This window comes from Nothoprocta perdicaria, unplaced genomic scaffold, assembly GCF_003342845.1.
Source record: "Nothoprocta perdicaria isolate Ctin4 unplaced genomic scaffold, notPer1 scaffold_6, whole genome shotgun sequence".
Classification (NCBI taxonomy): domain Eukaryota; kingdom Metazoa; phylum Chordata; class Aves; order Tinamiformes; family Tinamidae; genus Nothoprocta; species Nothoprocta perdicaria.
In genome coordinates, this window is record NW_020455865.1 from 10,077,856 (window position 1) to 10,099,381 (window position 21,526).

A 21,526-nucleotide genomic window follows, 5' to 3' on the forward strand; every position below is an offset into this window, starting at 1 on the left:
GGCCGCGTGCCACGCTGCCGAGCTCCGCTCGTGCAGACGGCGGGTGACGCTGGGGAGCTGGGAACCATATGTCAGGCTCAGTAACGTGTCTTGCCTTCTTCTGGGCTGAGCTCTTCAATCTGTCACTTATTTCTCTGGATGAGAGCGTATGCGGGCTTGGCTGCAGTAACACCAGGGTGTCTTGCACGGTGCTTTCCAGGTTGCATTACAGAGGCAGTCCACATTTGCAATGCACCAAGAGTGGCTTGGTGCAACATAGCCATTTTCTTTCRTTTTAGCCGTATTTTGAGATACAGTGGGGGGTCAAAGCATGGCCATGGATGGCTTTAGGCTTTACAGGAATRACAGGCCAGGAAGAATGAAGGCCAGGGGGTAGAGTTGCCCTTTGTGTGAGAGACCAACTGGAATGTGTGGAGCTCAGCATAGGAGAGGGTGAAGCACAAGTCGAAAGCCTGTGGGTGAGGATGAAAGGGCAGGATGACAGGAGCAGTGCTGTGGTGGGAGTTTACTACGGGCCTCCTGATCAGGAAGTGGATGAGGCTCTTACAGGCACCTGGGCAGGAAGAACCCCAGGCACCAGCACAGGTCAGGGGTGACCTGCTGGAGAGCAGCTCCGCAGAGAGGGACCCGGGAGTCCTGGAGACACCAGGTTAATCATGAGGCAGCAGAGCCCTCGTGGCCAAGGAGGCCAATGGGCTGCATCAGGAGGACGTTGCCAGCAGATCAAGGGAAGGGATCCTGCCCCTCTGCTCAGCTCTGGGGACACCAAACCTGGAGCATTGGGAACTGCTCTGGGCTCCCCAGGACAAGAGGGTCGTGGAGCTTCTAGAGAGGGGTCAGCGGGGAGCGACAGAAAYGATGAAGGGACTGGAGCATCTGTCTTATGAGGAAAGACTGAGCGACCTGGGCCTGTTTAGCCTGGAGAAGACTGAGATGGGATCTGGTCAATATGTACAAATACCTGAAGGTTGAATGTAGGAAGGAAGGGGCCAAGCTCTTCTTGGTGGTGGCCAGTGACAGGACAAGGGGTAATGGGTATAAATTGAACCCCAGGCAGTTCCATCTCCATGTGAGGAAGAACTTCTTCACTGTGAGGGTGCCAGAGCCCTGGAACAGGCCACCCAGGGAGGCTGTGGAGTCTCTGTAGGTCTTCCAGGTAAGATGCGGCCAGGTGCCCCATGCTGTAGATGTCCCTGCTGGAGCAGAGGGGTTGGACTATATGATCTCTGGAGATCCTTTCCAACCCCAACCATTCTGTGAGCCTGAGTCGAGGTGATTCAAGAGGTTATTTTAGGTGATAAAACTGCGGAAAGGAGTATTTCCWCTATACGTGGCAAAGGTGTTTTAGGGGAGAAGAGACGTTTCTGCTCCAAATTGGAGCCACGCGGGGCAGTTCAAGGCAAACTGCTGGGAGCCCTGGAGAGACACCCCAGTTCTGAGAGTACSTAGGAGCAGCAGCTCTGGCCTTGATGTCTAGGAGATTTGGGCAGATACTGGATCATGAATACGTTTGGAGTGACGCAAACCGAAGTATACTGTTCCAGAGATGTTTTGAGAGAGGTGCCCTGCAGTGAACCGTGCTGGACCTGAGCTGCAGCCTGGCTGCCCCGTCACACACTCTGAGTTGCCACATCAGTGACAAGCCCAGCTCTCAGTGAGGTGAGGGTGGTTCCCCCTTAGTCTGACTACCTAGAGCTGTTTGAGCCCTGCAGACTGTTTCCAAACTGCTGCTGCAGTCACAGCCTCTTTCAATATAATCCAAGTATAATCCTGGGTTATTTCCAAGGCATACATGGAAAGTGCCAACCTGCAGTGCAGAGCCAGACCAGCTCCTGGCCATGTGTGGAGTTCCTTGGTCACTCTTTTCACCTGCTTCTTTGTGCCKCATGGGAAGATGCCTAGTAGAAATTATACCAGTCCTTTGCCCCATGTTTCTTACTGGGCTCCCCGAAGGGCTCAGACTGGGCTGCATGGCCTGACTCTTGCCCTGGGCTTTATAGTGCATAATACTAAGGCAGCAACTTGTCATTTTTTTCCAGCTCTTACTAAATGAAGAGTCATCAAGCACTGTATTCAGCCTGGGAGAAAGTAGCTGTTACTCCCAACTTGGCTGACATAATTGCATTGCAGCCCTCRCTGATTTCTCACTAAAACTCAACTTTTTGTCCTCTGGGGAGTGTGATCTGTGCCTCCTTCAGAGCAGGAATGTGTTGTTTCTTGGATTTTTTTTTTCTCGTGTTGTATGGACAACAAGGACTCTAGAAACTGATGCATACTCGTGTATAGGAGGTGCCTGTCGTTGGCTCCAGCACTTTCCGTGGAGTTTCTTACTGTGTCTTCTCTTTTACTTAGCTGCTTGCAAGGATATAAATGCAGAGGTCTTGGAGAAAATCCAAGTTGATTTGCAATTGATGAATACCTGATTCCAGAGGTTTGTCTTCTGAAGGTCACCTTTGGCAGAATTGCTTTGAGTCTCCTCTTATTTCCTTCATCCGAAGGATAAGCAGTGTTAAGAAATGCTGAGCAGCCCTGCTGATTGATACCTGCTGATGTACACTTTTTGCTGTTGTTAATTCTACCTTCTTGTTTCCCACAGGCCTTGCCTTATGTGTGTCTCCTCATTGCAATGCTCTTCTTCATCTATGCCATTATTGGCATGCAGGTAAAATTTTAGCTTTGATCCTGACCGTAAGTAGCTTGCGTTTGTTCTGCTGGTTCTGGGTGTAAATGCGTTAATGCCTCTGCAGCAGCATCAGTACCTGCCTACAGACGAGGCAAAGGGTTTGCCTGGTATTAGGTGAACCCAAAGTGCAAAGAAAGCCGCCTTTCTGCCCTTGCTGCCAGATGTTGTGTTGCACATGGCCCCAGCACAGATCGATATTGCTGGCAGCACAAGCCGGAGCATGAGCAGAACCAGCTGCCTTGGGTTAGGAGGCAGCGGCGCAGCAGCCACGTGCTTGGCTTTGGGCACGTGCTCCTCCCCGTGGGCACACGTTCCTGCAGATTATCTTCGTAATAAGAGCATATGAAAGGGCTGGTACGAGGGAGCAGTCACACACTGCACTTTCCTGAAGGTGAAATGGGAAAAATTTCRTGGCCTATGCTGGACCTGAAGTTAGGCCCTGTGATGTTGGAAAGGAGCTGCAGGACGTGAAGTATATTAACCTGTTTTCTCCCATTTGATCTCCTCTGTCTTCCTTTTCAGCACAGRAATTACTCTTTTCAGATTGGTTGAATCGGGACAGACTCTGTTACTGCTTTTTCTTCTTCGCTTTACCTGGCTCTGCTGATGGCTCCTGTTGGGGTTCACACAGGGATGCACCTGGCCTGAGTTGCTCTTGTTTTCTGCCACAGGTATTTGGGAACATTGCACTAGATGATGAAACTTCCATCAATCGGCACAATAATTTCCGTACCTTTCTTCAAGCCTTGATGCTTTTATTCAGGTAAGTCAAACATATGCAGGTGATAAATAAGTTCTCGTATTCTCACATATGAGTGATGTAAGTGGAGTTGGCCCTGCCTGGGGACAGTGATGGGGATTTATATGCGCTGCTGAGGTCCTTTAAAGACCCAAGTTTCTGTCCTGAGTTCTGGTGACAGTCCTGCTGTCAGTGTGTGCACTGATGAATGTTCTTCCAGTCTTGAAGCTCACATACTTTCTAAAGTGAGTGTTTCTTTAATTGGTTATTTTTGCATTGCCAGCAAATCAACAATTCATATGTCAACAGCACCACCTCTGCTTCAGAGTGAAACCAATTCCATCTGGGTTCATTTTGTCTAGAAATAGCTCATTTTCAAGAGAAAAAAAGAAAAAAAATATAGATTTTTTTTTCAGTGCAGTATAGTTTGGGAGTTGGTGTGCATCAGTCTAAGCAAAATGAAGTACAGACCAYTCTCCAAATTGGGCTGCTTTCAGGAAGATTTTACTTTACTTACTGTGTGATGCCTGTGATGGGTCTCTTGCTTGGGATTGAGTTCGCATGGGTTCTGTGAAGCCAGATGGAAACCAAATTAGCCCTGTCAAGCTCCAAATAGTCAGTTGAATCTAAAGTACGAAATTTAATAAAACCAGGTAATTATCCAGGCCTGTGTCTGGGCCTCCTGGTCTCCTTCCAGACTGGCTCCAGCGGGGAGGGGACACGAGGGGGCAGAGCTGGCAGCCCCACAAGGGCACGAGGGCTTTGGCACCCTCCAAGGAGTGGGACCCAGACCCGAATGCCACCGAAGGGGAGTCTGCTGTGTGATTTTGAGTGGTCTGGAAGCTATTTCGGGTTATATGGACTACAAAGTCCTCTCAAAGACCAGGAGGAAGGCTTGCAAGCCTCTCTTTTGGGTATAAATAAGGGGTGTCTGTGCCCCAGGCTCCTCCCAGGGTCTTTCACTAGGGCTGTTCTTTGCTGGCATTGAGTCTCTGGACGCAGGGTGATGTGGTGAACGTCTCTATACCAGAAGAAATAGCACCGAACCCAACCAGTGTGGCTTTGACCAGCACCATAATCTAGATGTTGCTAGTTGAATTAAGCCAGCGATATGGTTATACTGTTTCACCACATTCCTGGAGCTTTCCTCTTGCCCCAGAAGTCCCTGGAGGCACCTGTGAGCTGTGCAGACACCCCGGGACGTGGCGGTGCCGGGGTGCTGGCTCCGGGCGGCCTCACCGTCGCGCGCGGCCTCGGGCYGTGGCCGTCACAGCGCATCCCGCGGGAGCCTCACGGCTGCCCTCGTCCTGCAGGAGTGCCACCGGYGAAGCCTGGCACGAGATCATGCTGTCCTGCCTCAGCAACCGAGCCTGCGACCCGCTCTCCGGCCTCACCAAGAAGGAATGCGGGAGCGATTTTGCCTATTTCTACTTCGTGTCCTTCATCTTCCTCTGCTCCTTTCTGGTAAGTCGTCAGTGGTGCTGCCCAAGGGTCCAGGCTGCTCCAGCCCCGCTCTCCATCCTCCTCTTCCTCCCTCAGCTCATTGCCTCTCCTGTGTCCCTGTCCTCTTGAACTCTTTAACTGTGATTTATACAGCATTCCCCAACAGCTCCACTAAAAAATGTTTATCTTCCTGGAGATAAAATCCCTTTAATCCCTAGAGAGATAATTCAGTCATTATGTTTGGAATTAAGTCTAAAGAATTAAGACTAAATTATTTAGTCTAATATTTGGAATTAAGCAAGCAGTCTGTTGTGTCTTGAATGGTGGAGCAGCCCTTTCAAGAAGGGAATGGGGTGAGAGGGGCCAGRGCATTCCTGGCTCTGAAGAGCTTTCCGAAGGCAGCTCGGGAGCCTCACACTTATTTCATGGCTTGACTTCGTTTCGTGSTGCTTTCCAGATAAACTGCAACAGAATTGTTTCCTTCTGCTTTGTTGTCAAGGAAACCTTTAGCCACGGAAGCTCAGAGCTGCTGTCCTTGATTCACACCGGTGGGCATCGGGCAGCACTGGCTCCAGTATTCTGATGTGTGGCAGTGCCTTTCTAATCGCTTGCATGCATAAAGAGCCCTGTGCTCAGGATCTCTCTTCTGTAGCACCAGGATGGCAGAATGGAGTGTATTGGGCCAACGTTGACTCACGTGTGATTGCTTTAAAACACATGATTAGGTGCTTTACATTGTTGATCCCTACTATCATTAGGAGACTTTAACCATGGGAAAAAGAGGTTCCTGTGGCATTTTGATATAGTCTGTAGATTAAAATACTTGAATGGCCACTAGGGAAATCATTTATCTGACTGTTGTTTCACCTTGGCCATCCTGTGGATTTTTTTCTTCTGCATATGTTAAAAAAGAAGCCCTGAAAGCTCCTAAAACCAACCAGAACCCTCCAATCTCAGCCCATACCAGCCATGGCTCTTGAGGGGCACTGGAGACTGCAGTACGTCTGTGTGAAACGCGGCCTTGGAGAGCTTCGCCCCTGGGTCACTGTTCCTGGGAATCCTTGGGAAGCCACATCCTGCTCTCGCGGAGAGACGGGAGAGCCCTGGAGAGCACCGGGAGGGAGCCAGGCTCCAAGGAATATCCATGGGGAGGCCGAGCAGCTGGACGGGCACAGCCCGGGACTGTAACTCAACTCTTAAAATGCGTTCAGCGCTTCATTGCAGTAAAACTTGTGGTTCCCCACAAGTGATTAAACCATTATGGAGCTGCAGCCTTGCCAGGAGGGCCGTTTTTTGTTGTTTGTGACATAGTCTGACACCAYAGATTTGGGGAAAAGTGTGTAATGTGTTTGGCTGTAAGTTTTTTTTCCGTCCCTTTATGGATATCCAGCCTGATATCATTTCCTCCTGTGACTTACACTGCTGAAAAATATAAATTGAAATGAAAACAAATGAGAGTAGTTTCACAGAGGCAAGTAAAAAGTGTCCTGAGTCCTGATTGGGACTGGGAGCAATGCAAAGGATCTTGAGATCAAGGACCAAGTTCACCCAAGTCCTGCCAGCAGCGCTGCTCAGGGAGACACCTGTACATRTCCAGACACCTAAGAGCAGCTGCAGCAGTTGTTGACGTGGTGGCGTGTTCATCGGCGCCCTTGGCGTTGCGGCAGAGCAGGGAGCCCTGCCTGAGCTCCGAGGAGCCAGCAGCTCTGCTGTGCCCGCTCCTCCACGTCGCATTGCGTGCCCTGGAGAAGACAGGCCCTGAGATGCTCTCCAAAAGCCCGGGGCCCTAGTGCAAGATGATGCGCTGGAGAGCTGGGTTCTGCTCTCTGCTTTCCATTAAATTAAAACAGATGCATTGCTTTGCATTGGCTTCCTCTGTTACAGTCTGAAGGTGAGTTCTAGGAAATGGATGGGCTACAGATCTGAGAAGCTCCTGATTGCTATTTGGTTGTGTATGAGTATAGAGCTCCATTATGGACTGTGTTTGTCTGTATTAGTGAATTGTTTCTCACAGCAGAAGCCCATTTGCTGCATGTCCAGCAGTGAAAGTCTCCTCCTGCCCTCCAGATCATCCAGAAATACTGAAGAGACTGTAAATTTTTCAAAGCCGCACAAACTCAAAACCTCTTTTTCTTTTTTTCTGATTTTCTTTTAATGACTGGCAGATGCTGATCAGCTGGAGACATCTACATTCAGTTTAGTTTTGCTGATGCCAGCGAGAGAGCTCACAAGCTGCTTCCCTGCAGTTGTCATCCATCCTCTGCGTGGTGCAGTGAAGCAGCACTCACAAGGGCTTATCAACCTCCCTTGATAAAAGAAGGAAAAGAAAGAAAAGGACATAGAAAGCTGCCTTGTGCTTGTCATGTCTTTATGCAGCACATGAACAGCAATTCCTACTTGCCTTCTTGCTCTTCCATTCTACTGTCTYCATCTTGATCTTTTACAATTGAAATCCTTGTGTATCTTGTGACATCGTGGACTTTAATATAAGGAGAATCTTTATATATTGAGAGTATTTGCCAAGCTCTGTGTTTAGATGGTAGCTGTTAGGGAGAGTGTTCTTTCATGTGCTCTATCTCTTGTCTTTTTGGGTATCTTTGAGGCTTGAATTCCTAAGAGTCTAAACTAGGAGAGTCCTGGTTTTCTAGTTCTGTCTTGATTTGTAAGGTCTGGAAGGGTTCTCAGGAGACGTAATCCAGTTGGTGGGGCAGCTCATGTACCAGTTTATGCTGCTGTTGCATGGAGAAGGGATGTTAACCGTGTTCATGCCACCCGAGATGTGCAGTCTCAGGTGCTGGGAAGGTCCTGCTGTAGGGTTAAGGGCATTACCCAACTGCACGTGGCCGAGAGTCTCGGCCGAGCTCCACAGAAATCAGCTTGCAGAGGGCAGGTTAATAGGAGATTACAACAGGGCTTGTCCAGCTCTGTTTGTGGGAGGCTGCCAGGTGCCCCAGGCGGGAATGTTCAGCTGAGGTGGCCACAGAACTGCAGTTGCCCTTGATCTGCTTGCGAGCTGCGAGCTGGCTGCTCCTCCTTGGTAGGCATTTGTTCTTAAAGAGGTGGCCGTGTCTTGGTCTCTTTATGGACGTTCTTAACAGCACCTCATATTACTGCCATGAGTAGGAGTGGGTGTAAGAAAAATCTGTCTATCTACATATCCTCACAGCATACTTCTAAATTAAGAGTTTTCAGAGATTTCTTGCTCAGGATCTGAAAACGAACCAGTCCTCCTTTACTTTGCAATGGCTTCATGYGGCTCAACCTTCCTGGCCTCAGACCACAGCTATTTCCAGGTGGGGCTGGAGGATGATGTATCTGGTGCGTACCGAGGAAGATGTTCTGGTCTCTCCTGCTCCTCCGTCTGCCTGCTGCACTTGGCTCTTGCAGGGATTTTAAAAGGGCCACGCGGAGGACGAGGCTAGGAGGATCTCGTACTGCAGCATTGCCCTCCAAGTAGAGCAGCTACTGTAGGTGGCAAAGGAAGATTTGGACAGTTCTACTGGCCCAAAAGCCCAGCAATGGCCTCAGTGTAGAAATTATGTGTCCTACGTGAAATATTACTGTTCGACTTCCAGCTTCTTTTTTCCTTTTTCTAAACTCTGTTTTTGCCTCCTCTCTGCAGATGTTAAACCTATTTGTGGCTGTGATTATGGACAATTTTGAATATCTGACAAGAGACTCCTCCATCCTTGGCCCACACCATTTGGATGAGTTTGTTCGTGTCTGGGCAGAATACGACCCAGCTGCCTGGTATGTGCACTGTTATTCCTGTGTGTATGTGCAATAATGGTTACATGTGGTGTATGTATAGAGTATTAAGAACAGACTGTTTCTGTATGTGTGAGTAGAGATCCAGAGGGAAAAGAATTCCAAAGATGGAAGCAACTTTGGAGGGGGATGCTCCAAATTCAGTTTACAATGCACTGGAATTTAAATAATTTCATGCTATTGCAAGGGAATTTCCTTTAAAAAGACACAAGAACCAACAAATTGATAAAAACATGGTCCCCCTCCCTGCTAGTGTACACACTGCCAAAAAAAGAATAGGCTAAATTCAAATGATCATGGCTGAATGGACAAGTAGACAAGATGTTTAGCACTTCTGAACGCAGCCTTGCATGCCTCGGTTTCTGCACCCCACTTTAAAGATGACCAGAATTGCTGGCCCTCTCGCACGTCACGTAGCTGGGAGGTGAAGCCTCGCGACGCCTCCCGCTGCAGGCTGAACCTTCAGCCGTGTCCCACTCTCCCAGCCGAGGAGCCCGCGTCTCGGATCCCGCTCGCCGGGGTTGTGGTTCCTGCTCCAACAAGGCTGGCTGCAAGACACTTTCCTCCCTCACCAGAGGAAAATCGCCACTCGGTGGTCCTGGTGACTGTGGTGTTTCCCTCTTAGATGCCCTGAGGTCCAAGTCACAGAAATTTGCTTGGTGTTCAGCAGCTTGGGAAATAGCCTTTCCCTCCCTGCCCAAAGCCCCTACGCATTTTGTAGGGGCTTTTGTAGTCCCTAATATCTTCCTACCAACGAGTTACTCTGCAATGAATTCCCTATGTGTCTCTAAAGAAGCTGCCTCCAGCACCTTCAGTCTTTCCACTCTTTTTCTTTGTTTCCTCTCAGTAGAGATAGATGTGGGAAGTGGATGTGTCAACAGGATCTGAAACTCCCTGCTAGCATGCAATTAAACTGCTTTAAAGTCTCACTCAACTTGATTTAGACAAATAGAGGAACTTTATATGTAAAAACTATTCCAAAATGACTGCCAGTCTCTGGAATTTGTGCAATTTAAACTTGCTTGAAGCCATCTATACCGGGAGCGTGCATGTTCCCTGCAAACAGTCTAAGAGTTCCTAATCTCCAAGCAGACTTTATTACCATGTGTTCTGTAATGCAGACAAGTCCTTTGTGAGCACTTGACAGGCAGCAGTAACTATTTCTCTTTTTTTTTTTTTTTTTTTCAAATCCAATCCTATCTCTTACCCCTAGAAAATCTCAATGAAACCAAAATCTTGGGAATGCCGGGTCTCTTTCTGAGAATTAATCTCGGCTCTGATTAGCATCAGTGGGAGAAGCTATATGCCTAAAGAGAGTGAGGAAAGAGAAAATATCAAGGTACTTCTTAAAATATTTGTATGTTCAGATGAGTTCCACCTTCCAAGAGGCAGAAGCAGAAAGTTTATAGCAAGATTTGCTCTCTCTGATGAGTCCAGACTCAGAGGTTATGCTTAGTGAGGYGCTTAGGGGAAGCTCCTTCTCACTTTGAGAGCTTTTAATACAGGAAGAGCTGCAGATTAAGATGCTAATTCTGTTTTTTTCTAACCTTGTTCCTGTCCTGCCCCAGTGTCAAGCCACTGATGTTGGCAGCATGGCTAGGTACAGAAGTGCAAACCCAAGRGCAGCCAAGGCCATGATATATCCAAGGCTTAACCCTAAACCCGTGCACGTGTTCAAGATTGTCCGTGGGTGAATAGTTCCACTAAAACCGTTAGTGTTTTCCTGAGCAGGACTAACATTTCCATAGTGTAAAAGTAGCCTGAAATCTATTTACAATTTAAGTGCAGAACAGACCTGTGGATCATTTGTTCTGAGCTCCCATGAAGATTTGGACMTCTTATTTCCCATAGCTACCTGTGAACAGAACTTAATAACTCGTCTTCAGGTGCGGCTCCCAGCCAGTGCATCCAGTTTTGATCTGTAGATCTAGGACTTAGAGAATTCACTTTTTATTCATTTTATAAAATTCCATTTTTTATTCAGTTGTTTGGTCCAGCAGTTGCTCGGACTCCCAGAAAGGAAGCATCCATCCAGATTTTACTCTCCGAAGTCAGTCGCTTCCTTTCAGTTTTTGTTTGTAAGCTCAGCCTATACACGTATATATATATATATGTATATATATATGAATGATCACTGCAGTACAGCTTGCATGAAAAATGTAAAGCACAGTGTTATGTGGTGCTTAGATGAAGGCAAGCAGATTCCTCTCCCATCTTTCACTAATTCAGGCCCTTCTCAAATTCTTACTTGCTTTTGCCATGTAAAAGTGGCAGTGTTTGYTCACCTTCACAAGCCCCTCAGGTACAAGAATGCTGCAAGAGAAAAAAGTACAAGTGTTGTTATACTGTTGCTGTGCAAATAGTGCTTTAAACATATACGTAACCTATGTGTGTTTACGAACCTATTTTCAGTGGTGCTTTTCTCTTTATTATAACATCCAACTTTCTGTAAAGCTTTCTGGGGAAAAATATTCAAACACAGGTTAAAAAAAGGCARCTAGCAACTGTTACTGTGCTAAACATGTATCCTGCCCAGTGGCGGTAAGTATAATTAAAGCCTTGGCTTTAGAGATGGCATTGAATGTTGCAGCAAGACAGACGAGCGAGAGAACCCAGCCACAGACCTGCTTGGTCCAGCGCCAGAATGAGAGCAGCCTGCCTTCTTCCTCACCTGGGTTTATTCGCTTTTACTCTCTTTAATCCTGAATTTCAAGATGAATTGCAAAAGCAAAGAGAATTGGGGTTCATAGTGCTTTTCTTTGTCCAGGTTGTGTAAAGTCAGCATTATTTCTTTCATCTCCACCTCAAAACACCCRTCTTAGAAACACGGGAAACACCAGSCTGGCCTTCCCGTTTTCCTGACTCCTTCCTACATGCCTGGGGGAAGAACTGGCAGGGGATTCAGGAGAAGGTGCAGGGCCACCCAAGGCAGGGACTGTCTGAGATAACAGGACGCAGAGAGTGAAAATAAACCATACTCAAAATGGAAATGACCTAGGAAAGAAGCCCTTATGCTGTTAGTCCTAATTTGCCCCTGTGACCTTCTGATGTAGTAAATCTGCCAGTTCTCAGAGCACCCACGGAACTGCTTATACGTTTTATCTGCAGACTGATTTTTACAAAACTGGACTCAGTTATATACTCAGGACTCAACAATATAAGTACCTTTTTATAACTCTAAATATTTTTTTATAACTGTAAAGCCTTCAGTGAAGAGTTGCACAATTTCATTTGATCTGGTTCTAAATTGATATTTTTGAGCTAATTTTAAAGGTTTTGAATAGACTTTACGTTTTTATGCCTAAAAGAAAGTACTGTTTGAAGGAGCAACTCCAGCACATCCCAACTTTCTATTCATAACAAACCAAAATAAGCCAAGTGAAGCCAGATCATCTCATTTTCCCTTGCAGGTCATTTTGATGTTCAGCCCAGCTCTTGCTGTACATGATTTGGTTACTTAAAACAGATTAAGGAATTTAATCCTACCATTAAATTAGCTGAAAATATTGCTGTGAGTTCATTAGCTTGACCACAAAGCTACCCCAAGGAGTCTGATTGTAACTTGTGGTAATGAAGGCCCAATTTTCTTGGTGCAGAAGAGCCTGAGAAGACCTAGATGGCCCTTTCTGCCCCGCAGCGAACGACTTATTGCTGTATCTGCGGCAGAAATCCAGCCACGCTGGGGTTACTTGGTAGTAGCGGTGGGAAGCGGAGGCTCCCGAGCTCTTTGAACTGGGTAGTTCAAGTTCCAGTAACAACCTAGGGAGGCTTTTTGTGCTGTAAGCTCTGGTTTCACTTGTCCATTGCAGCAGCACCTGGGCAATACGTAGGGGCTGTCGTGTGGGTCTATGATCAGGCACAGACCAYGAAAACGTGAGCAGCAAAGACAACTAAAGGTAGCGATTGGAAACACTTTCATTTGACACTGAAGCTTTTCAGAGAAGAAAATACCAGGATAGGGCTTTTGTTGATCAGCTGGAAGTTCTCTCTCTCAGTCTGTGGTAAAGCACTTTCTTTGCAAACCCAGTATTTATCTGACTCAACATGTTTTTCCAGTSTGTTTTGCCCTTCCAGCCTCTCCTCTTTGCCGGTGGGAGGCTGGTGCCTGTCTGTTTTTGCTGTCATAACATCTGATGTTTTCTTTCCAGTTGCCGGATTCATTATAAGGATATGTACAATTTGTTGCGTGTTATTGCTCCACCCCTGGGCTTGGGAAAGAAGTGCCCTCATAGGGTGGCCTACAAGGTTTGCAACTTCGGAGACCCCCCTCCAGCATTTTCAGTTGTGTTTTCGTTTCCTTTTACCCTGAGTGCAATTGCAAGTGGTACAGAAAACCAACCGTAATGCAAGGAACGCAAGAAGGAATGATGAGCGACTGCCTCCCTTCTCCTGGATGCCTCTCCTCCCTGTCTCCTCCCACACCCCAGCTGGCTGGACACAGGCAGCCTTATGAGACAGGGGACTCCAGAGCTTCCATCCAGCGGGGTGCAGGGGGAGGTGTTGGGCAAWAGCCACCTCGGATTTGAATACTCTCTGTACATACTCGCCAGAGAGAAATGCCATCTGAAGGTTTCTAGGGAGTCCTGAGTCTGTTTACTTTTAGCTTCCTAGTGCTGTCCCTGCAGTTTAATGACCAACATTTGAATCCTTCTCTTTCCTGAGCTGACAAGACATTTTATCTGGAGGCGAGTTAAGTTGGCAGCAGGTTGCTAGCAAGAGGCAGAGGAATGAGGTCTGTTTACCAGCACCTGTACATCACCTTGGGAGCAACACGTACACCTCCGAGCTTGGCAGATAGKGTATGCACAGAGCAAGGCCTTTTGCCGCACGGACTAGAAAAGCTATGCTGTTTTTGAGAGCAAAAGTGGAGAATTAAGGATAGATCTCGCCAAGAAGTGACTGCAGGCAGGTTAGTGCCTCTCGGCACAGGACGTGAGTGAGGACCCTGGTATAGGCAGGGTTTTCATACTGTTATTGCAGGGAGAACATAAGAAGAAGATGAAGGATGTGTGGTGGCTGTGCCCAGCGTGGGGAGCTACCATGGCTCTTCCCAACGCAGGGTGGGTTTTTACCCCCTCTTTACCCCCTCTGATTGAGCACTGAGAGGTAGTGTGCAACGCAAAGAAGACAGCTTCAAGGAGCACCACATGCTAGTGAGCCCTGCACCACCAAGGGGGCCTAGGTGCAGAAGAGAGGGGCCAGGACTGTGTCACGGGTGGCAGTTGCAATTCAGTCTCATCAGCCTTTAACTTAGCTGTGGGCTGTAAAATCTGGGTGATATTTTAACCAAGTTAGATATTATTAACAGCAATGGGTGCTTTTTGCTTGATCAGGTCTCTCCCCATCGTCTTCTGCATCAAAGCTTTGTGTAGGAATTCAGGTCCAKGGCAGGAGAGGAGGTGTTCGGGTGCCCAGGTGCCTGTTGTGCAGCTGTCCTGCTGTGAGAACTGCGCTTCATTCCGGTGCCTTAGGTCTAGGTTTCATCTTGGTGCTGCGGGGAAGATAATATGTTCCTGCTTTTCCAGAGAACTAACATTAATTTAAAATGTTCTCTGATACAAGTGGGTCTGTTCAGGGGGAAGGCAGCACAGGTTTACACAATATAATCAGCAGGCAGCCAGGGGGGTAAACCAAGTGATATTGCCACAGTTGTGGCCACAGTTCCAGTAGAGCTAAAAAGAGATTAACTAGGAATATGCCCTACTTCTTTCCTGCCTCCCTTGCTTTTCAGGGCAGGATTTCCAATGTGCATAGAGGGTGGATGGCATCAAAAAYGGCAGTAGGTCTGAAGGCCTGTTCCCAAATCTCCATCATTCCTGGTTCCCTCAGGACAGATGGTTGGCATTGCTGGTGAAAGGTGGGGGGTTCAGCTTTAGGAAAGTGTGGCCCCACAACAGGCAAGGGAGAAAGGAATCCTTTTTCCACCTCCTTCCTGCAGACTGAGCACTGGGCCCTGGTTTTATCAGTACTGAGTTTTGGCTGAGAGGGGAGTTGGTGCTGGCCGGGGTTTGCAGAGCTGCACCATTTGCTCAGAGTCAGAGCAGTCATGGTCTGTCCATCCTCAGGAGAAAACAAACACACACAAGCGTTAGGTTTCTCTTTTTTGCCCTTTTTTAGCCTGTAAGCTAAGCTGAAAATGAAGCTCCCTGCAGGAGAGGGGCAGTACTTCCTCGCTGTCGCATAACTCTGCCTCCCAGCTCTCCCCAGCCCGGTGGCTGCGGCCTGTCCAGCGGCCGGGCCTGTGGGGAGGCCCTCGCGGCGCCCCCGCGTTCCCGGACGCGGCCCCCGCTGCCGACGGCGCCGCGGTGCCCGGCACGGCCCTGGCCGCGGGGCTCCTCCACAGCGAGGAGGACTCGCTGAACACCCAACAACGGGGCGGACGCGGAGAAACCCTGCAGCTGAGCTGCCTTTTTGTGGTGGTTTTGTTCTCCTGAGAAATCTGATTAACCGGATATCTGTTTTCTTGTCTGCTTTTCCGCTCTTCCCTTCTCTTTCCTTTTCATTTGCTCTGCTGTGTTGCCCTTCCCCTTTCCCCCTCCCCGCCTTTTTTTTTTCTTTTTTATTCTTTTCTTTTCTTTCTCTTTTTCCTTCTGGCCTGGTTTGTTTTCTGTGTCCTCCTGCTTTTGCCGCTCTGCCTCTGGCTCCCAGCGGGCGCATCAGTTACACTGACATGTACGAGATGCTGAGACACATGTCCCCACCTCTGGGCCTCGGGAAGAAGTGCCCTGCTCGCGTGGCCTACAAGGTAGACCCCCCAGCTCCCGCCAGCCACCAGCCTTTTGTGCCRTGCCGCTCACGGGGCCGTTCTTCCCCGCAGCAGTGCTCTGCTCTTGGGTTCTTCCTAGCGCTGTGTCTGCTTTTGAAGCAGACTGGATTTCGAACCTTCTGCTTTTTTTGTAACCTTTTTCTTTCTTTTTTTTTCTTTAATTTTTTGGTCTCTGGAACTATGGCACATCCGTTTGTCTTTCTAACCATGTCTCCRCTCTCTCTATCGATGTTTCTCTCCCTCTCATTCTGCTTCCATTCGGTCTGCTTGGGGGCAGGAGGTTGTTAATGTGCAGATTAGCCTGCCGATAGAGCCGTCATCCATCTCCGTGCAGCTCTGAGACTGTCCACGCTCACCGGGCCTTCCATAGCTACATTGGCTTGTTTTTCCCTCTTAATTAGTTGAGTATAATTAGAGTAGGCAGTGTTGTAGGAGTTAGCAAGCTATTAAACACAGGCATCACCAGAAGGGCTCCTTAAATACGCTTGTTAAAGAAATTATTTTAACTCTGACCATTTAAGATGAGGAGATGAAATTACTCAAGCTGTTTATTCTGAAAAAGGGCTTTTTAATTGAACCAGGGAAYGCATTATACCCAAAGTCAGTGAGTGGCTGCGTTTCAGACGCTGCCATCATGAACATAGCAGCGACTCAGGCAGGCACAACGTCAGGATTAGAGGGCAGGGCCAAAGTCAGGATTAGAAGCAAGGGCCAGATCCCAGATCCAGGAAAAGCTGCCTTGTGCTCAAAGCGACTTGCCGGGAGCTTGGAAATGTGCATTTTGCAGGGGCGATTCACTGGAGGCTTTTAGCGCTGAACCTCGAGCCGTTAGAGGGAGGGACTTGCAGCCCTGTGCTGAGCACTTAGCACAGGCTGAGCGAGCCTTGAGCTGACCTAATAAAAAATAAAAATTCAAAATAAAAGAATATTAAACCTAACGTTAAAGTTAACCAGTTAGGTRTCTTTTCAGTGCTCCCTTTGCTGTGTTTGCGGCCACTGCAGCGGCTGCTCTAAAAGAGCATCTCTATCATAAACACTTCATGCCCACCACGCTGCAAATGCCCTAGGGAAACCTGGCTGCCTCGAGATGGTTATCCTGAAACCCTTAGCTGTTAAACGTGGATGGGCATACATTTACATAGAGGTGCAATTATACATAGGTGTTCAGTGCTTTAACTGAAAGCTGTGCCTCCATTTAGGACTTCTGACTTTCCAATGACTTAAAATGCATCTGTGTTGCTGCTGAAAGCCGGCAAAGGGGGAAACAGGAAAAAAAAAAGAGAGAAAAAAATGTGTTAAATGGCATTTATGCAAGCCCCGTGGCTGCTTTTGCTCGTGTGGCCTCTCTGTGTCTCTCTGCTCCTTTTYRGCAGTCTCCCAGGGCAGAGGTGGGGAAGATGTGCCCTTCCGAGGCTGCACTCCCTAAGGCTTCTCCCTGTAGATTAGCTGATATCTGTTTTAATTTGTTGGCCTTAAAAGAAGGAACACACAGAAATCAGGCACCTCTGAGGGGGCTGTCATTAAAGCACAGACACCTGCATTCTCCGTCATTAGTTTTTACACACCTACTAACAAACCAGACGTCAGCAGAGTTGGGAGGACCTCAGGTTCATTTTGCACGTGGTTCAATAGCGCCAGAAATCCCTCCTCTCTCAATATGATTTTTCCCAAACTCACTTGTTCTGTTTGGCAAAAGCTCTTTTTCCCCGTGTGGCCGCCCTTTCCTTTCCCTCCTGTATCTGTATCTCTCCCCGTGCTGTCTTTGCGATGGTTTTGTCCGTCTTTCCCCCTCCGTGTGCGCGTTGCCTTCTCCGCACATCTGCACTGTTGTTGGGTTTGGGTTTCCCAGCTCTCCAGCCCCGCCGGTGGCTGCTCCTGCTCTGGCTTGTCGCTCGTCCTGCCCTCCCAGCCGCCCTCCTGGGTCCGCAGCGCCGCGCAGCCCTCGCGYGCACGCCTGGCTCCATCCCAGTGCCCTCCCCAAGCTGCAGGAGAGCTCTATCCTCCCGAGGGTTAGGAGAGCAAACAAGAGCAGTGCTTTTAACATCTCATTGCAGGTGGGAAAAGGAGCTCTGGGGACAGGCAGAGGCTGAGGGCGGTGGTCACGGGGGCAAGTGCTGGCAGCAGTTTTCTAGAGCTTCTCCATCCTGTAGCATTGCAGCGCCCCATGTGCACCTCTAAGCACGTATGTAATGGTGTGGTTTATTGCCAGCATCCCCGTTGGGCTGGCGGGGCAGGGATGCGCCACAYGCAGCCACGAGAAGGGTTAACTCCGAGCAGCATCGCTGCAACTAGGTCGGGCTGAATTATTCATAGCATATCATTTATTCACCAAACGCAGCCTCGTTTTCGGCGAGCAGCACACTATTGGCCTGGATTTATTCTCATGTGGAGATGGTTCCTGGTGCAGCTCTTCTCCCAGAGGCTGTGCCAGTGTTGCTGGTGGGGTTTTCTTAATAATTAAAATGCAGAGGGCTTTCCAGCTAGATTTCATGGTATTTGTAGCTCACTGGGGTCCTCTTCCTCTTAGCATTGGGATGAATGGTTTTGGTGAGSAAGATTTATGGTGCAAATATTTGTGTTTGTGTCCAATGAGCCTCTTCTGGATCAAGCTGAAGGCAGCAGGAGACCTATGTTAAACCCTGTGTAGATTTTCAAAAGAATGGTCATTTGGCCCCAGAATTAGCTTTCCGCCCGTCTATATGACTGTTCCCTGTCTGTATGACTGTTTGCTCCAGAATTTTCCTATCTGCAGAAACCGAATGCTGAAAGGGCACAAATTCTGCCAAGGCAGTTTGCACTTTCTTTACCACAAAGCTTTGTTTTCTGGTTATTTCTGCCTTTTTTTTTRTCTAGATGCGGTTAAAGGAGTGTTGGGTATGTCTGCACCCCTCCTGACCACGCCGGTACCTGCAGCAAAACGTGGTGCCATCCAGCTGTAACTCATCGCTATCTCCTTATCTGCTAATTCCCTCCTCTGAGGAGCACTGAGTTAATTAAGAGACGCTGGAGGCTTTTGCTGCAGAACCATTGAGAGCTCCTCTCATGCTCTGGGTCTCTTGGACGGGTGTTCAAGAGAGGATGCACTAAATGAACTAAGGCCAGAGCAGCAGGCAGGTTCCCTGGGGTGTGTTGGGCAGTGGGTGCTTGGTTCCCCTAGTCGGGAGGCCAAGGGAGGAAGAGGAGCAGCAGATATTTTTATCTTCCCATCCTGGATAGAGATGAAAATCAGAACACCTTGATTAATTTTTCAGAAAGTAAATCTAGGTCAATTKAAATATTTGCCAATTTTTAACAATTTTGATTGGATTAGAGCCCCTTTAAAATTGCCCCTGCAGAAGTATCAATAAATGAAAATAGGTGCAAAGTTAGCAGATGACTTTGACATAGTTGGCGTGTGGGTGATTGGACCCCGTGCGGGACGGGCTCCCGTTGGCACGCAGGGTTTGCTCTGCCCTGCRTCTCGACGCCGCTGCGAGCGCTTCTGCTCTTAGAGCTGCGCTGGAAACGCTCTCGCTGCGTCCCGTGGGTGCCCATGTCACCCGCGGGGCTGCGTCCTGCCTCTGTCCCGTGGGAAGTCAGGCCCCTGGGAAAACTGGGACACTTCAGTCCCGGAACAACTTTGGTGCTAAGTTCCCTGAGGATAGAGCTCTCCTGGGAGGTTGTTTCTCATCGGCTTGCTCTTCACTTCCATGCATCTTCCTTCTCCCTCATCTCTTTGATCTTCCTTCTCCCAGCGAGGCTGGATTCACTGGGGCACTCCCAGCACCAACGGGCTCGTGCTGGTGCAGAAACGTGGCTGTAACCTGTTGTGTGCTGAGGGCAGCAGTCTGGATTGAAATGCGGTTCCCGCTCGACTCGAGCGAGCAAAGTTCTGGTGGCCTTGCCAGCATGTGATACTGCACAGAGTTATTACTAAGGCAGATCCCGGAGGCGTATCTGGCGTGGAGATAACCTCTGGGTGTGTTTAAGAGCTCCCTGAAATTGCTCTTGTTAGGCACAGCCTTTAGAAGCGGGGCTCGCTGCGACACTAGTTGCTTATCCTTGCAGCGTGCGGTGCGCTCCTCAGGTGACTGATAACACGAGCAGAAGCTCCCAGCTCCCCTGAGTGCTTGCTCACCACAGAGATGGACTTATTGCACATTCACTGCTGCGAATGCTGCTGACAGGACTAGAGACAGAAGCTAGTGAGTCAAACAATGATGAATTCCTAGTTCAGGATCAGATGTGAGTGTCTGCACCAGCTGTTGCCCTCCAGGGTCAACCAGAGTGGTTGGAAGAGAGCYGGGCTGGGGCCTTCATCACCCCGAGGTGACCAGAGCGACCAGGAGGTGGAAGTGCCAGGTCTGTGCAGCTGCATTAGGTGATGGGGGAAGAGCAGCACCCATCTCTGCAGATGACAGGGCTGAATCGCCCTGGCAAACTCCCACCGGCTGCCACCGTGTTGGCTTGGGAGAGGGGAGGCAACAACATTTGCTTCTTGACTGGCACAAGGTATTGAGAGAAACATCCTCTCTGAGAACAACAGAACACCCAAGGCAGCTCAAATCAGATTTTTGAAAAACTGCATATCAGAGATGGCTCCAAACAGGAGCCAAAATACAGAAGGCAGCTCTGAGTAATGTAGGGAGGAATGGAGGAGCCAGCTCTGTGGAGCATCTCTTCAAGCACCTGAGTCAGTTTGCTTTGGAAAAAGGAGGCATCTTGGTAGGACTGCAGTATAAATGCTGGTAAAGCACTTGTTTAACAGCTAAATGCTGCAATTCAGACATGCTCCAAAAAAAGACAAAAAAAAAGAGAATTTGACCTCTCTCTGGAGAGGATGAGTTCTAGCTCGCTGCACACATGGTTTGCGTGTGAGAAGGGCCAACACTTGTGCTGTGGCCGTTTCTAAGCCCACGGGCTCAGGGAGGGGTGGGGGCGAAGCCTTGGCCAGCGCTCACAGCACTGCCTCTCTCTGCAGCGCCTGGTGCGGATGAACATGCCCATCTCGCCCGAGGACCTGACCGTGCACTTCACCTCCACGCTCATGGCCCTGATCCGCACGGCTCTCGAGATCAAACTCGCCACAGGTGAGAAGTGACTTGGCGGAGGGGCCCAAGCCGGGAGGCTGGTGGGAGCTCCCCAGCCCTCTGGGAGCCTCAGGAGCCCTCGCCCAGGTGGAAACCTCCTCTTCCATYGTCCCAAGGGCCATAGCAGGGCACAGAGTTGCCAGCAGAGAGGGGTTCTCAAGGCTTGCTCTGCCTGTGGGGAGGTGATGCTGAGATGGAGGGTTGTGTTTGGCCATCCCAGACGCTCAGCGGCACCCCCTGTATAAACAAATTGCTGCATATGGAAAGACAAGGCTGCACAGGGGGAAAAATAGAGGRAACGGGTCAAAATGAGGGGAAAAAAGCCCTTCCTCTGCAGTGTTGCTGTCTGCTAGCAGTGAAGCAGGGACGTGGGGCTCTGTGAGCTGTGTTCTGCCTTGAGATAAAATTTTAATTATTTAAGTGCTTAACCAGGCATGTGCTTGACTTCCCGATTAAACATTGCAATGCTATAATAAAATACACTGACTCTTTCTCTGGGTCATTACGCGATTTAATCAGTCTGTCTGGGGTCAGAATCAAGGCATGACCAGCCAAAGCACTTCTTTTACCTAATTTAAAAACTAACAGGAGGTAATGGTGTTCTTACGGGTGAAGAGCGGGGTTGTATTAGGATGCTGTGCTTTTCCTAAGTGGTTTCAGGCCAGGCTTTTGCCTTCTCTGTATTAATTAACTCTCTCATAAGCCATAGAAACTGTTGGTTTTGATGCTTTGGGTAGGTGCTGCTGGCAGCAGAGGATGTTTTGTGGCCATTGGAGCAYCTCTGGAGAGGGACACCGAGGTTCAGACTCTCATTTCTAAGCATGCAGTTAGGACCTCGTGGGTTTTTAGAAACCAACATCTTACTGCAGTAATAACCTCCATGACTGCTACTGAATATGACAACCCAGCCTSTAAGGATGCTGAAGTCTTAAGAATTAGCAGTGTTTTATGATTCTGATTTTAGTATGAATCTAGTTACGTCAGCAACAGCAATTCAGTGTTTTTCAGCTGAAAATGGTACTTTCTCTGATTTTAAAAAATTTTTTTTGTACCTTTTG

General features: G+C 48.7%; 1 protein-coding gene across 1 annotated transcript in view; it reads left to right on the plus strand.

Annotated features, from left to right (window-relative positions):
- Positions 1–21,526, plus strand: part of CACNA1B (calcium voltage-gated channel subunit alpha1 B) — a 253,389-nt gene that overhangs the window by 216,780 nt on the left and 15,083 nt on the right. Inside the window, exons 37-42 of the mRNA XM_026049162.1 lie at positions 2,597–2,662; positions 3,355–3,446; positions 4,736–4,886; positions 8,488–8,615; positions 15,282–15,378; positions 20,360–20,468. Coding sequence (XP_025904947.1) covers positions 2,597–2,662; positions 3,355–3,446; positions 4,736–4,886; positions 8,488–8,615; positions 15,282–15,378; positions 20,360–20,468 — 643 coding nt within the window. The remainder of the gene's footprint in view (positions 1–2,596; positions 2,663–3,354; positions 3,447–4,735; positions 4,887–8,487; positions 8,616–15,281; positions 15,379–20,359; positions 20,469–21,526) is intronic.